At 37.1% G+C, this 15,180-nt stretch overlaps 1 protein-coding gene across 4 annotated transcripts in view; it reads right to left on the bottom strand.

Moving 5' to 3' along the window:
- Nucleotides 1-15,180, bottom strand: part of FBXL20 (F-box and leucine rich repeat protein 20) — an 88,849-nt gene that overhangs the window by 39,079 nt on the left and 34,590 nt on the right. For 3 of the 4 annotated variants that reach the window (XM_026512966.4, XM_026512967.4, XM_044389270.3), the window contains one exon: nt 5,890-5,951. In XM_026512966.4, the coding sequence (XP_026368751.1) occupies nt 5,890-5,951 (62 nt within the window). Of the gene's footprint in view, nt 1-5,889; nt 6,900-7,123; nt 10,593-15,180 lie in introns of those variants that run through there. The other variant, XM_048224422.2, reaches the window with a different exon arrangement.

The raw sequence follows: 15,180 nt of genomic DNA, 5'->3' as shown, positions 1-15,180 counted from the left end.
CATGTTAAGGACTGCTCTGAATTTTGGGTTCTTTTTTTTTTTTTTTAAGATTTTATTTATTTGAGAGAGAGAGAGCATGTGAGAGCATGAGAGATCACAAGCAGGGGGAGCAGCAGAGGAGAGGGAGAAGCAGACTCTCCACTGAGCAGGGAGCCCAATGTGGGGCTCGATCCTAGGACCCTGAGATCATGACCCGAGCCAAAGGTAGACACTTAACAAACTGAACCACCCAGGAGCCCCTGAATTTACGGTTCTGAAACTTGCCTGCTGACAGAAACTACACCACATTTTCAAAAAAAAAAGAATTTTGAAATGCAAAAAAAAAAAAAAAAAAAATCAAAATTGGAAGCTTCTTATTCCTCACAAGAGACTATCAGTTTGCAGGAACTGTTCATTAAAACTGTATGCTAATGTCTTTATTATCAAACCAGAGACACAGGTTTACTAGGCCCCTGTTTTTGTTTTTTTTTTTAAGATTTATTTATTTATTTATTTGACAGAGATAGAGACAGCCAGTGAGAGAGGGAACACAAGCAGGGGGAGTGGGAGAGGAAGAAGCAGGCTCACAGCGGAAGAGCCTGATATGGGGCTCGATCCCACAACGCCGGGATCACGCCCTGAGCTGAAGGCAGACGCTTAACTGCTGTGCCACCCAGGCGCCCCTAGGCCCCTGTTTTAAGTGAGAGGACTTCAGGTATAATTATAACATTATGGTTATTATCCATCATCTCGTGGACAAATCTGCTAAAAGCAATGTATGTTACCCGTAGCTATCACGGACAAGAAGAGCTTTGACTGTTTAGACAAGAATCTGTTACAGATTAAATTATAAGAGCTCTCTATACATACTTGGTTATTAATGTGAACATAAAGACCACATCTTCCATATTAGAAGTGAATCAGAGTTGGCAGACATAACCACCATGAGATCAGATCATCTTCAGCATCTTAAAATTAGGGCTGTGCTTTTGGCTCCTTTTTAACCCGAATCTCAATGCAGAACTGCTCCTAAATAAACCAGATGCATACCCCTGGCCACAAAGAATAGAAAAATAAGTATCCTGGGTGTTTTTAAATGATCTTATTGTTACAGATCTGGAGAGTACACATCAGACAGCTGGTCTTCTAGCCAGCTACTTACAGTTAACTAACCAAGATTATACTGATCAGAAATTATGCAAACCTAATCTACTCATATCTGGTAATCCCATGTATCACACTAAATCATTTAGTTTCTCAGGTGTACAAGTAACAACTACTTAAATTATTAACTAGACCGAGTTGACAGGGAAGTTCTGTCTAAATGAAAAGCTCTATAGGAATGTTAATGTGGTTTTGTGTGTGTGTGTGAGACTACGTTGAGCAACGGGCAATATCACCTTTTATGAACACTTTCTAGACAAATATCATCTTAGCTATGCTCTGTGGTACAGAATGAGCACTTCATTAACCATTTATTTTATTTTATTTTTTTAAAGATTTATTTATTTATTAGACAGAGAGAGACAGCCAGCGAGAGAAGGAACACAAGAAGGGGGAGTGGGAGAGGAAGAAGCAGGCTCCTAGCGGAGAAGCCTGATGTGGGGCTCGATCCCACAACGCCAGGATCACACCCTGAGCCGAAGGCAGACGCTTAACCGCTGTGCCACCCAGGCGCCCCTCATTAACCATTTATTAACACGCTGGGAACAGTTTATAATTTTCTCTTGAGGAAATAAAACTCAATGCAAAAGTAGGGTAGTGCTTTATCGGGGTGAAGTAATGGTTAGGCCCTTTATTTCCCATCAAAGGATGACAAATCTACTTGTTCACCTGGTTTGAAGTACAGGAATCAGTCATCAGTCCACAACTAAGGATATTTTGACTCCAGGACCTGGAAAGAAATATAATCCTTGCACTACCCTAATTTTAAGAAAATCCCAGCTAAGATAAATGAGATTTATAGAAGACTGAAGGACATTCATGATTCCTTAAAGTATGCTATATTCTATCTGTGGCAGGCACTGTAATTGACTCTCCAACATCCACTTCAGCCCAGTTAGTGTCTAAACCTGTCACAGTGATTGGTTCAGGCCTAAGCCAATTTGGGCTAATGAGATCTGAGAAGAGGCTTTATTGGAGCATAAATGGCCACGTATCTCTCCCCTCAGAGTGAACAAAAACACATGCTGATCCAATATTTGCTGGCATCCATCCCGTGCCCATGAAGAAAAGGGCTTTTAGGACCAAGCTGATGCTGTTTCTAGCAGAACAGACAGAAAATTGCTGATGACATTGTGGATCTCCTAAATCAATTAACCGTGGGATGCAGGCAGCCTGATCTTTGTATTTCCTTTTGTATGAAACAACCTCCCTTACTGTTTAAGCCTATCTCAGAGTTTCTATTACTTGCAGCCAAAAGCAACCTTGGATCAACTGGACTGTCAGAAAGCATGCATTCATTTTTACGTGTTATTATTTTGTTTTTAACTATTACAAAGGTGCTACAAGACGTGACCATATGAAATCTGTGACAGAATCTGCTACAGAACTTTATCGACAAAGTGTAAGTAGACTCTCATTTGAGAAATTTCTCTTAGAAAGTAGTGCTAGAAAGAGCTGACTTTATGGTATAATATATATATTTCTTCTTTGCTGTTAAGAATATTATTTCATTTATGCTACCAAGAAATTTAAAGCTAAATGTGAGACCCATCTATAGCAACTGTGTAAGTTCTTACAAGGGTACATGCATTTCCTTTATGGCTTTGGTTTTCTACTTTAAAAAGTATTTGACATGGTCCTCATAGTTTATTTGTATTTATTATTCTTGCTCTTGATCCAAGCCATCTCAAGTACTCTGGAGACAAATTAAATTAATAAATAAAAATAAAATGGAATCCAGAGTTTATAGCTGACATACTGATTTACACATATACTAGATTAAGATATGCATGAAATATTGCTAACTCATAAGACTTCAACTACCTTAATATAGAACATTTACACCAAGAGAGAATGTACAAGAGTACAATTATCTGGACATACTGCTAAACCTCAACATCTGCCATACACAGCTCTTTTCTAAAGTTCTTACCACATCAACCAGCAGGTAATGACATCAAGTTGGTGTCTGACTGAGGCTGGTTGGAAACCTGACCTAAAGGCTGCCAATCTAGAGGATACCCACTAGGCTATATGATGTTTTGGCCCCAAAGCTCTTCATTTCAGTGTCTGAGAGGTCTTGTATTTCTTCCTATTTTCTTTATTTCCCATGGGTACTAGTAAATCCAAAAAGAGCTAAATGTATACAATTTCTTACTCTATCATGTATATGTATGTGTGTGTGTGTATATATATATATATATATATATATACATATATATATATATATATTTAAGATTTTATTTACTTATTTGACAGAGAGAGAGAGACAGCGAGACAGGGAACACAAGCAGGGGGAGAGGGAGAGGGAGAGGGAGAAGCAGCCTTCCCACCTAGCACAGAGCCCGATGTGGGGCTTGATCCCAATCATGACCTGAGCCGAAGGCAGATGCTTAACGACTGAGCCATCTAAGTGCCCTTGCATTTTTTATTTTAAATTAATTAATACATAAAAATTTACTTATAATTGTATATTTTATTACAACTGTATTATTGAAAAAATTATTATAAATTAAAAATATATACAAATTATATATATATATATATATATATATATATATGAAGGAATTCACATTCCATGTTTATTCTTTTTTTTTTTTTTTTAAGATTTTATTTATTTGACAGAGATAGAGACAGCCAGCGAGAGAGGGAACACAAGCAGGGGAAGTGGGAGAGGAAGAAGCAGGCTCCCAGCCGAGGAGCCTGATGTGGGGCTCGATCCCAGAACGCTGGCATCACGCCCTGAGCCGAAGGCAGACGCTCAACCGCTGTGCCACCCAGGCGCCCCCCATGTTTATTCTTTTAAAGTACACAATTCAGTAATTTTTAGTATATTCACAATGTTGTGCAGCCATAATCATTAATTTCAGAACATTCCATCACTCCCAAAAGAAATCGCATACCCATTAGCTGTCACTCCCTATCACCCCTCCCCACAGCCCTTGTCGACCCCTATCTCCATGGATCTGCCTATCCTGGATATTTCATGTAAGTGGAATTATACAGTATGTGGCCTTTATGTCTGTCTTCCATGGAGAAAAACTCTAATAAAATATAAAAATGTAAACCATAACAGGGTGCAGCTAATTACCAAAGAATCAAATAATTTCCCTGAATCTTACTTACTGAGTCTTTAGGTAAACTGCTATAGAACAAATTAATGCCATTATAAAAAAAAAAAAAACTGAAGTATGTCTTAGTGTAATCAGTTTATACTAACACTAAAGAACATAACCCATTTAAGAATATTTCTCCTTAAGATGGCTAAAATTTTGCTGACATTTGAAGGATATTCAATATATCCAGGATACATTCTCCAATAGCCCTGGGTACCTTATATTATTTCAACTACAGTCAACAGCATGTACTAAAGCATTGCTTCCGTGAAAACAATCCATTCCAAGTTCAATTCTGTTATTTTTTTCTTAGTATCTCCAAAGTATAAGTATTACATAAAGATTTGTAAGAAAAGTCCCTGCTTGCAAGGTACTTGCAATATAGTGAAGGACTCAGATGTGCAAATCCTTAAGAAATACCAGGAATACTCGTCTTCACCAGCACTAGTGTGAGATTATTTTTCCACCTTGAGCAGAGGATTGGGCTGGTTATGGGCTGGGGCAGTAGCTGCTAAGAGCAAGAGGCAGATGTCCCTCAGTAGAACCTGTTAGCTTCTAACATTTGCATAAGAGAATGTATCTTTCATTCTATGTCATGATATTCTACATCAGTGAACAAAGAATAGCACTGATTAAGTGCCCAAACAGGGGCGCCTGGGTGGCTCAGTCAGTTAAGCATCTGACTTTGACTCAGGTCATGATCTCAGGGTCCTAGGATCGAGCCCCGCATTGCGCTCTGTGCTCAGTGGGGAGTCTGCTTGTCCCTCTGCCTCTCCCCCAACTTGTGCTCTCGCTCACTTGCCACTTGCTCTCAAATAAATAAATAAATAAATAGAATCTTTTAAAAAATTATGGGCACTGAAAATAACTCCCCTAGTATTTTCCTAGGCAATTCCTAGGTCAGATGTATATAATTGGGGCCTGTGGGTTTTATGTTGTGGGTGATCCCAAATGTAATTTCTACATGTTAAAAATGAGGAGGATAAAACTGTAACTGTAATACAAGAAAGAGCTTCAAATAACTTTTACCTTTTTATCTTTTTTTTTTTTTAAGATATTATTTTTAAGTATACCCAACATGGGGCTTGGACTTACAACTCTGACATCAAGAGCCTTCTGCTCCACCAACTGAGCCAGTCATGTGTCCCTACCTTTTCACCCTTAAAGTAAAGGGCTGTGACTCTTCCATACAGTGCCTCAATATATATGATATCTTGTCGCAAATACAAGTCACTTCATGGACATATTTGATATTGGGAATGGGAAGTGGGGCGAAGGGATGGATTAGAATCACTTCAAAAAAAATCAGCATTATAATAAAATAAAATATATTATCTCTTTCACATTATATACAAGAATAGAACAAGGGAAAACTAGTAAACAAAATCACTTATAGGTACAAATCAGGTAGGAGAAAACTGTTTTTAAATTAAACATTTAAAATTTTGATTCATATCTAGAAAATACAGAATCAAGACTGTTTAACAAAAGAATCAATAAATTTACAAATTCAGATAATCCAGTTCCTATACATACACGAAAAAAATTAGCAATAAGCCTAAAAATTTTTAAATAGGCAAATATACACATACACACACACAACCAAACTAAAATTAGCATTCAGACTTACCGTAATAGGAGTTCTTTGGGAAGTTTTTTATTGATTACAGCTTCATCACTATTTGAGAACATCTGCAAAAACAAAATCATTTAGTGTTACTTAACATTTTATTACATTCAACTCAAAGTTTAGAGGCAATCCTCTAAAGAGAGGTGAATAAGTATAGTGGGGATTATAAGACAAAGTCATATTTTTAGGGACTCTAGGCTGAAAAACATCTTTGAGACATTTAATTTGTTCCTTGTCTTCAGAAAAAATTAACAGCAATCAGAAGGATGACATTATGTGGCAGGTATCGTTTTAAGTGTTTTTCATGTAGTAATGTACTGAATCTTCATACTATCCTTAATCTTCACTTTCTTGTAAGGAAACGGCATCGTAGAAGATTTATTTGCTTAAAATCACATCACTGCACAGTGACTATTTAAAAATGCCATTAAGATAAAATTGATTCTCCAAATCTAAGTCACATTTACTTGTTCAAGGTGGCGCTCAGAAACCTAGGATAGGGGACATTCTGAGTTTTATACAAATGCAGAAAACTGCTAATGCTTCATAACCACCACCACGTGCATTCTTGATGCACACAAGTGATCATTTAACAAATTAATCAAATAGAACACAACGGGGACTTTTAAACAGTCACCATTTCTTCCATAAAGGAGATCAAGACTATAGGCTTCTATAGTAATTTACATAAAAAAACAAATACCTACACTCAATAAAAAGCAGAGCAAAAACAGCAAACACACATGTCATTGAAGCCGAGGGAAAAATGTTCAGTCCCTGCTATTATGTATTACAGAGATGCCTCTTGACTTTATGCAACGAACACTGGCTGAACACCCTCTCAAGTCAGGCACTCTTACAGGCAATGAGATACAAAGAAAAGATGTTCTCTCTGTACTTCAGGAGCTCGTCCTCTACAACGAACACAAACAAGTAAATACTTTATTATTACAGATAAATGACAACTGGTATATGAGAACAAAGGAAGAAATAACGAATTCTGCCCACACCTGACATTTATTTTTTTTTTTTTTTTTTTTTTTTTAAAGATTTTATTTATTTCTGTGACAGAGAGACAGCCAGAGAGAGAGGGAACACAGCAGGGGGAGTGGGAGAGGAAGAAGCAGGCTCACAGCGGAGGAGCCTGATGTGGGACTCGATCCCGGTACGCCGGGATCACGCCCTGAGCCGAAGGCAGACGCTTTAACGACTGCGCTACCCAGGCGCCCCACACCTGACATTTAAACTGGGTCTTAAAGGAAGGCCAGAAGTTAATTAACTAGGAAAAAAGGGGGAGATAAGATGTATAAAAGTATGGAGTCATACATGAAGGCCTTAGCATTTCATGATTCAAAGTAGACAAAGTAATGGAAGGGAAGCAAAGGGATAGGAAAGTAGTGGACAGAATGTACTTCCCCCTCAAACTCAGACATTCAAAGAGTAATTACAATAGATATTTTCTAATAACTGTAACAACCTACCCTCCAGCTAAATGGAAAGCTCTGTGAGGGCAGGGACCATGGCTTTCATATTCGCCAACATATTTCCAGGACTGAGCACAGAGCCTGAGACATGGTAGGAACTTAATAAATTGAACTGTTATGTGGATAGTAGGGTTTGGTCATGAAGGAAACTTGTACATCAGGCTAGAAATTTGAAATAATCCCATAGAGAAGAGAAACCTAAAGAAATTAAACTCTGGGTTGGAAGTAAGGACATAAGCTAAGAATACACTGAAATTATAGTTCAAGTAAAAGATGACGCAGGTTTCTGAGATTACAGGGTTGGTGAAAATTAAAAAAAGAAAATGGAGAAAAGGACTTTTGAAGAAGCAAAAGGACTTAGTGATGGAAAGGTGGCCTATCTATCAAGTTGCAGTGCAACAGAAATCTTATAATAAAAGTAATGCTGTTGACTGACAATGACATGTTTTAGGAAATTATATGACATCAAAGAGTAATCTGCTTCCCTATAATTTCTACCCATTAGTGGAAGCTATTAAAAAATCATATCCTTCTTCTATAAGACAGTCTTTCAAAATGAAGCCATCATATTTCCTCCTAAACAAGTTTAAGTTCTTCTCAAATGATACGGTTTCTAAGATGCCACGCCACGATGGTAACTCCTCTCTGGGTACACTTACAGAAAAGAACACGTGCGGGAATTATAACCCATTTAAAAAGCTGGATAATCAAGGGTTGATGACATAAAATACAATGTCTTGCAAAGAAAACTAAAGCATAAAAAACAGACCTGGGAGACTTTTCAGAGTTAGATAGCATATATATTAAGCTTAAGATCTGGGGGGAAAAAAAGACCTTAAGTACAAAACAGACTCATTCAACACCCAATCTACTAGACTCTGCCCAACTCAAATTCACAAAAGGACAATCACTTATATATTAGAAATGCTAAGCTCTTTATCTTGCATACTCAAAGTATATTTGTTAAATGCTACAAATCTTACCTCATAAGGTGCTTTTGCTCCCTTGAATATATACAGTAATTAAATTGTTAAAAAATATAAACCTGCCATACGTCATTCACGAGACTTCTACAACTCTAGATATAAAAAGGAACAGAAATCACACCCAACAACTAATTTCTTTCCTTGCATCAGTCTATATAGACTGAATGGTGTTACTTCAGCTCAGGTCATGATCCCTAGGTCTTGGGATCAAACCCAGCACGGGCTCCCTGTGGGGTCTGCTTGTCTGCCCCTCCCTCACTGTGCATGTGAGCACATGCTCTCTCTCAAATGAATAAATCCTTAAAAAAAATGAAGAATTAAAAAAAAAAGACTGAATGGTGTTGTGTCTGTAGGAGCATAATGCAAGTGAAGGGAAAAAGGAACAGACAGTGTCCCGGGAGGATTTGGGAAACACCAGGCTTAAAGGACATCTGTCCAGACATACATATCCCTCTTCTCCCTTCTGCACATATATATTCTACTCTAACGTTCCAAGAAAGGATAAAATCAGTGGTTGAAAACCTGTGGTCATCTGACCAAAAGCACCAGCATCAAGTGGGACTTTGTTAGAAGTGCAAATTCTTGGGCTTACCCAAGACCTATAGTATCAAAAATGGGGTGAGGAGGAGGTGGAGAGAAAGAAGGGCAATCTGTATTTTAAGAAGCCCTTCAGGTGACACCAATGCTTCCTGAAGTTTGAGAACCAACGGACCAGAGGAAGCAGATTGTAAATCTCAGGATTTAAGAAATTACAGTTCTGGGGTGCCTGGGTGGCTCAGTTGGTTAAACATCCGACTTGGTGTTTCAGCTCGGGTCTTGATCTCAGGGTCGTGAGATTGAGCCCTACATTGGGCTCCATGATGGGTGTGGAGCCCGCGTTAAAAAAAAAAAAAAAAGAAAAGAAAAAGAAAGGAACGATTACAGTTCTATAAAATAATCAGAGTATTTCATTATTTGAAGTAACATAAGAATGGAGGTTGGAAATCCTAGAGGTAGACACAATAATTCTAAATGTTTTCTAGGAAACCCATATGGCTTCTGCTCCAATTCATGGCATTGCTGGTAAAATAAATGTTTCCTAGAAGCAACAGAATATATGTTTTAGGTATTTTACTATTTCAGCTGAATCCAAACTTTGGTTTTTCATGCAAAATATAAAGATTATCAAAACCAATCAGATCCAGGATATAATGAATTACAACAAATCTTTGAAAGATTTCAGATATAATTGTTGTAGAGGAAGTGACTGTTCAAATGTGACATTCTCAGGTAATCTAGTTTTATATTAACACAGGAATATATCATTGCATATTTTTTGTAATCTATCCACAAACAATTACAAGGACGTGATCATGGGAAAAACATGAGAGCAACCAGATTGTTCTCTATTAACTCTTTCAAGGGAGGATACCATCCCCTGAACAAGCAAACACAATGCAAAAGCATTTATCTAGGGAATAGGACATGCTTAAATATTTGGGTTTTAAAAAAATCTAAGTGACATGTTTTGTCATACACTAGCATTTATTGTTGCTTTGTATAAAACTATAATTGTTTTTCTATAAATTCTATTGCTGAGAAATGTAGTAGCAGATAGGTTTAACAAAGGAAATAACAAAGACCGTACTTGCTCAACAGTGACCCCTGCTGGTTCAATTGGAGTATAGTTCCTGACTTCAAAAATTAAAAGATCTGATTCAGCATTATAGAAGAAAAGAAAGTTTAATGACTACTTTGGCAGAGAAAATTAATTATCCATTCTCCTAGAGTAACAGAATTCCCAACTTTGAGCTAGCACATGGCTGTATGGAAAGACAACTTTATTTCTCTTGCAGCTAGATAAAGCCAAGTCACTAAGTTCTGGCCAATGGGAGGAAAGAAAAAGTGATGTGTGCAATTTCAGGAGTATCCTTAAAGAGAGAAGGTGTGCCCCTTCTTACTCCTTCTTTACTCCTGCTGCTTGAAATGTGGTTAGGATGACCGAACTCCATCTTGTATCACGAAGTTGAAGGCCACAGTTTTAAAGATAAGCAGAAAACTAGAAAAAGCCTGTAGATGACTGCAGAGACATACCAGGCCTTTGGACTTTATATGACAGAGAAAGAAACTTGTATCATATTTGAGCCACTTTTAATTTGGGTCTCTGATACATGTGGCTAAATTTACTCACATTATTTTATATTTTAAGAGGCATTTTTTGTTTTGCAAGATGAAGAGTCCTGGAGATTACACAAACATTGTGAGTGTACTGTACACTTAAAAATGATTAAGATGGCAAATTTTATATGTGTCTTTCCACAATTAAAAAAATTAAGTTTTTTTTGTTTTGGTTTTGTTTCTACATTTTAATACTTCTAAATTTAGGACAGTTAAAATTAATTTTAATTTTTAATTTACAATTAAAATCAAAAGCATCTTTTGTGGTTTATAATGATACATTTTATAATTTCAAAGCAAGTTTTAACTATATATAGTAAAGTACAACCAATGGAGGAAAACAAAATAGAACTTAAAAACCTATTTGCTTCTCTTCAAGCGGGCTCTGTGCTTTTGTTTATACTATATTCTCTAAAGCACCCACAGAACCAAACTTGCCTATTCTATCAGCAGAAATAGACTTATGTCCACTGGACACGCTATCTATGCCATGAAGGCTTTCCCAATCTCCCTAACGGGATGGGATTGTTTCTTCCCCTATGAAACCACGAACGCCAGTTCTGAGTTGCTGTAGGACTCCTTATAAGACTTCACGATCGGAGAGGAAAGCGCCTCGTCTATTTAGTTCACCACTGTGTAGTCAGCAACCGACACAGTGCCTAGAAATTGGTGAACCAAAGAATGTTATTTGTACTGCAGGGATCTGGTAAGACTCTACTGATTATAAATTCCCAGCAGGTTTCCATGATTTTTAACACTTTGTATCTCTACGGTAGAGCGCTTTGCCAAAATTTTTTTAAAAATAAAAATGCTTAATAAATTGAATGTGACCCTAAATTTGGTAATTAGATACAAATGACATCAGCACAGTCACAGACTGATTATCATTACAACAAATGACTTCATTAAAACATCTGAAGAAACAAAAGTTTGGAGACTCAGCTTATAGCCCATTTATTCTAAGGGATATGAGCTACATTAAATTTCTTGTTAAAGAAAAGTTGTAATTACTGAGTTTTCACCACCATGCAATTTTATCTGTATCTAGTATTTTTTAACAGCTTTAAATGGTATAATTCACATACCATAAAATTCACCAGTTTTAAGCGTACATTCAATAATTTTCAGTAAATCTGTAAGGCTGTGCAACCATCACCACACTGTTGATGAATTGCCATCACCCCAAAATTATCTCTCACGCCTGTTTGCAATCCATCCACTTGCTTATACCCAACCTCAAGCAACCACTAACTGACTTTCTGTTTCTACAGATTTTCTGGAGATCTACAAAGATGGAAACATAAAACATGTCATCTTTTGCATCTAGCTTCCTTTATCCTGCATATTTTTGAAGCCCATCCATGTTGTAGCATGTACCAGTGGTTCATTCCTTTTATGCTGCTGAACAGTATTCCAGTTTACGAACTGCCTTGTTTATTCATTCCTGGCTGACAAGCATCTAGATTGCTACAATATTTTTACTATTATGAATAATGCTTCTATAATTATTCAAATATAAGTCTTGGTTGAAATAGGTTTTCATTTCTTATGTATAGAATCTAACATGGAGAAGTGCTGAGGTGTATGTTTTTATACGTTTTTTTTTTTAAGATTTGTTATTTATTTATTTGACAGAGATAGAGACAGCCAGTGAGAGAGGGAACACAAGCAAGGGGAGTGGGAGAGGAAGAAGCAGGCTCATAGCAGAGGAGCCTGATGTGGGGCTCGATCCCATAACGCTGGGATCACTCCGAGCCGAAGGCAGACGCTTAACCGCTGTGCCACCCAGGCGCCCCTGTTTCTATACTTTTTAATTTTTTTAAAAAAAGATTTTATTTATTTGAGAGAGCCTGCGCACATGTGAGCAGGGGCGGGGGGAAGAGGAAGGGGGAAGGGAGAGGGAGAGAGACTCTCCAGCAGACTCTGGGCTGAGCGCAGAAATGCTGAGCTCAATCTCACAACCCTGAGATCATGAGTCAGACACTTAACCAACTGTCAAAACCAAGAGTCAGACACTTAACCAACTGAACCACCCAGGCGCCCCAAGACTTTTTTTTTTTTTAATTTTTAAGTAAATTCTACACTCAATGTAGGGCTTGAACTCACAACGCACAACCCTGAGGTCAGAAGTTCCGTGATCTAGCAACTGAGCCAGCCAGGTGCTGCAGTTTATTTTAAACTTTTAAAGAAACCGCTAAATTGTTTTCCAAAGTGGCTATACCATTTTACATTCCCACCAGCAATGTACGAGGGTTCCAGTGTGTCCATAGTTTACTATCACTTGTTGTTGTCTATATTTTTAACTTTAGCCAGCTGGTATATCATGGTTTCAATTTGCTTTTCCGTAATTACTAATGTTAATGAGCATCTTTTCATGTTACCCAAATGACTTGTTTCATGAAATATAAATTCAAATGACTTGTCCATTTACTTGGGTTTTCTCACCATTGAGATTTAACTGTTCTTTATGTATTTAAGGACTTTGTATATATACAGGCCCTTTACGGACTCTATGATCTGCAAATATTTTCTCCAATTCTGTGGGTTGTGTCTTGTACTTCTTGATGGTATCTTCCGAAGGACAAATGTTCCTAATTTTGATTAAGTTCAATTTACCTTTTTTAAAAAAAATGGATCATGCTTTTGATGTCACATACAAGTATTCTCTACTTTTTGAAAGACTGTGTTATGCCACTTTGCTTTTATGAAAGACCTATAGTTGTAGCTGTTTTTAACTAATACACCAATACTGTTTTTTAACTGATAACCAAAAGATATCTGAAGAGGATTTTCACTTTTGTGAAAAAAGGTAAAAAGCAATAACAGTGTTCAGGGTTTTACAGTGAGCCATTCGAGAGGCAGAGTGAACCTAGAGCAGCGAGAGTAGTACTGCCAAGCTCCTTCCCCAAGAACCAGGCTCAGCATCCCAGTATCAAGCTACCACAGCTCTGAACTGTATCTGTGAGCATCTGTGCTTTATCTGATTTATTGGGAGCATCTATTAGCAAGATGTATCCTAAGGTATAAGAAAAGCTGAAGGGACATTATTTTTTGGGTCTAGGAATGTTCAAAAATTTGTCCACATAGATAAGTGGTAACTGCTTCTTCTCTTCGTACCGTTCCAGCTTACAAAAGGTTTCACAGGAACGCTATACTTTCAGATAGCAGGGAAAACCTGTACATGAACTCTGCCTAACCAAAGGTCATAAAGATTATCTACTATGTTTTATTCTAGAAGTTTTATAGTTTTAGTTCTTACATATCAGTGTATGATCCATTTGGAGTTATTTTTCATATATGCTTGGAGATGAAGACCCAAGTTCATCTTTAACCATGCAGATACCCAATTGTTTCAACACCGTTTGTTTAAAAGACCATTCTTTTCCCACTGAATTGCCTTTATTGAAATCTTTATTGAAAACCATGTGACCACAAATGTAAACATTTAAGAGAGTCTCAATACTGTTCCATTACTTTATAGGTCTATCTTTACACCAATAGCTATCCTGATTATCACAGCTTTAGACTATTTTGAAATCAGGAAGTGTAACTCCTCTTACTCTGTTCATCATTTTGCAGCATCTCCATACAAATTTTAGAACCAACTTGCCAATTTCTTCAAAAAAGCCTGCTGGATTTTGACAGAGATTGCACTGATTCCACAGATCAATTTGGAGAAAACTGCCATCTCAACAATACTGAGTCTTCCAAACCATAACTTGGATGTCTGTTTATTTTTTTAGGTCTTCCTTAATTTCTCTTGGCAATATTTCATAATCTTCAGTGTATAAGTTTTTGTTATATTTATTCCCAAGTATTTTATTCCTTTAGATGCTATTGTGAATAAAAAAAATTTTTTTTAAAGATTTATTTATTTTAGAGAGAGAGCACAAGAGAGCGCGAGCAGGGGGAGGGGCAGAGGGAGAGGCTCTCAAACCCACTCTGGAGCTCTATGCCAGGCTTGATCCCAGGCCCGAGACCATGACTGGAGCTGAAACCAAGAGTCTGACACTTAACGGACTAAGCCACTCAGGTGCCCCAAACTGTATTAATTTCATTCTAAGATTGCTCAAGGCTAGTACATATGTAGTATACCTTCTATTCATTTATGTTCAACCTATGTGTGGCTTTGAATCTAAAGTGTGCTTCTTCTACACAATATAAAGTTGAATCTTTTTTAAAAAATCCAGTCTGACAAGCTATGCCTTTTAAGTATACAAGCCATTCACATTTCGTGTAATTATTGATTTAGTTGGATATGTCTCATTTTGCTATTTGTTTTCTATATGTCTCTTGTCTTTCGTTCTTCCTTTACTATCTTCTTTAAAGCTGGTATCTTCTAGCATATCATCGTAATTTCTCTGTTGTTTAAAAAAGGTATCTTATCACAATCTATTTTAGATTATTACTAATTTAATTCTGGTAAAATAAAAAATCCTTGCTCCAAAATAAATCTATTCCCCCCTCTTTCTTTTTGCTATTATCATGTTACATATTTATTTTTTAAAATTAACTAATTTATTTGAGAGACAGAGAGAGCACATGGGGAGAAGCGTAAGAAAAGGGAGAGAGAAACTTTAGCAGACTCTTTGCTGAGTTCAGAGCCTGATGCAGGGCTTGAGCTCATGACCCTGAGTTCATGACCTAAGCTGAAACCAAGAGTC

This window comes from Ursus arctos, unplaced genomic scaffold (genome assembly GCF_023065955.2).
Source record: "Ursus arctos isolate Adak ecotype North America unplaced genomic scaffold, UrsArc2.0 scaffold_24, whole genome shotgun sequence".
Classification (NCBI taxonomy): Eukaryota; Metazoa; Chordata; class Mammalia; order Carnivora; family Ursidae; genus Ursus; species Ursus arctos.
This window is presented reverse-complemented; position numbering and strand designations above follow the sequence as displayed.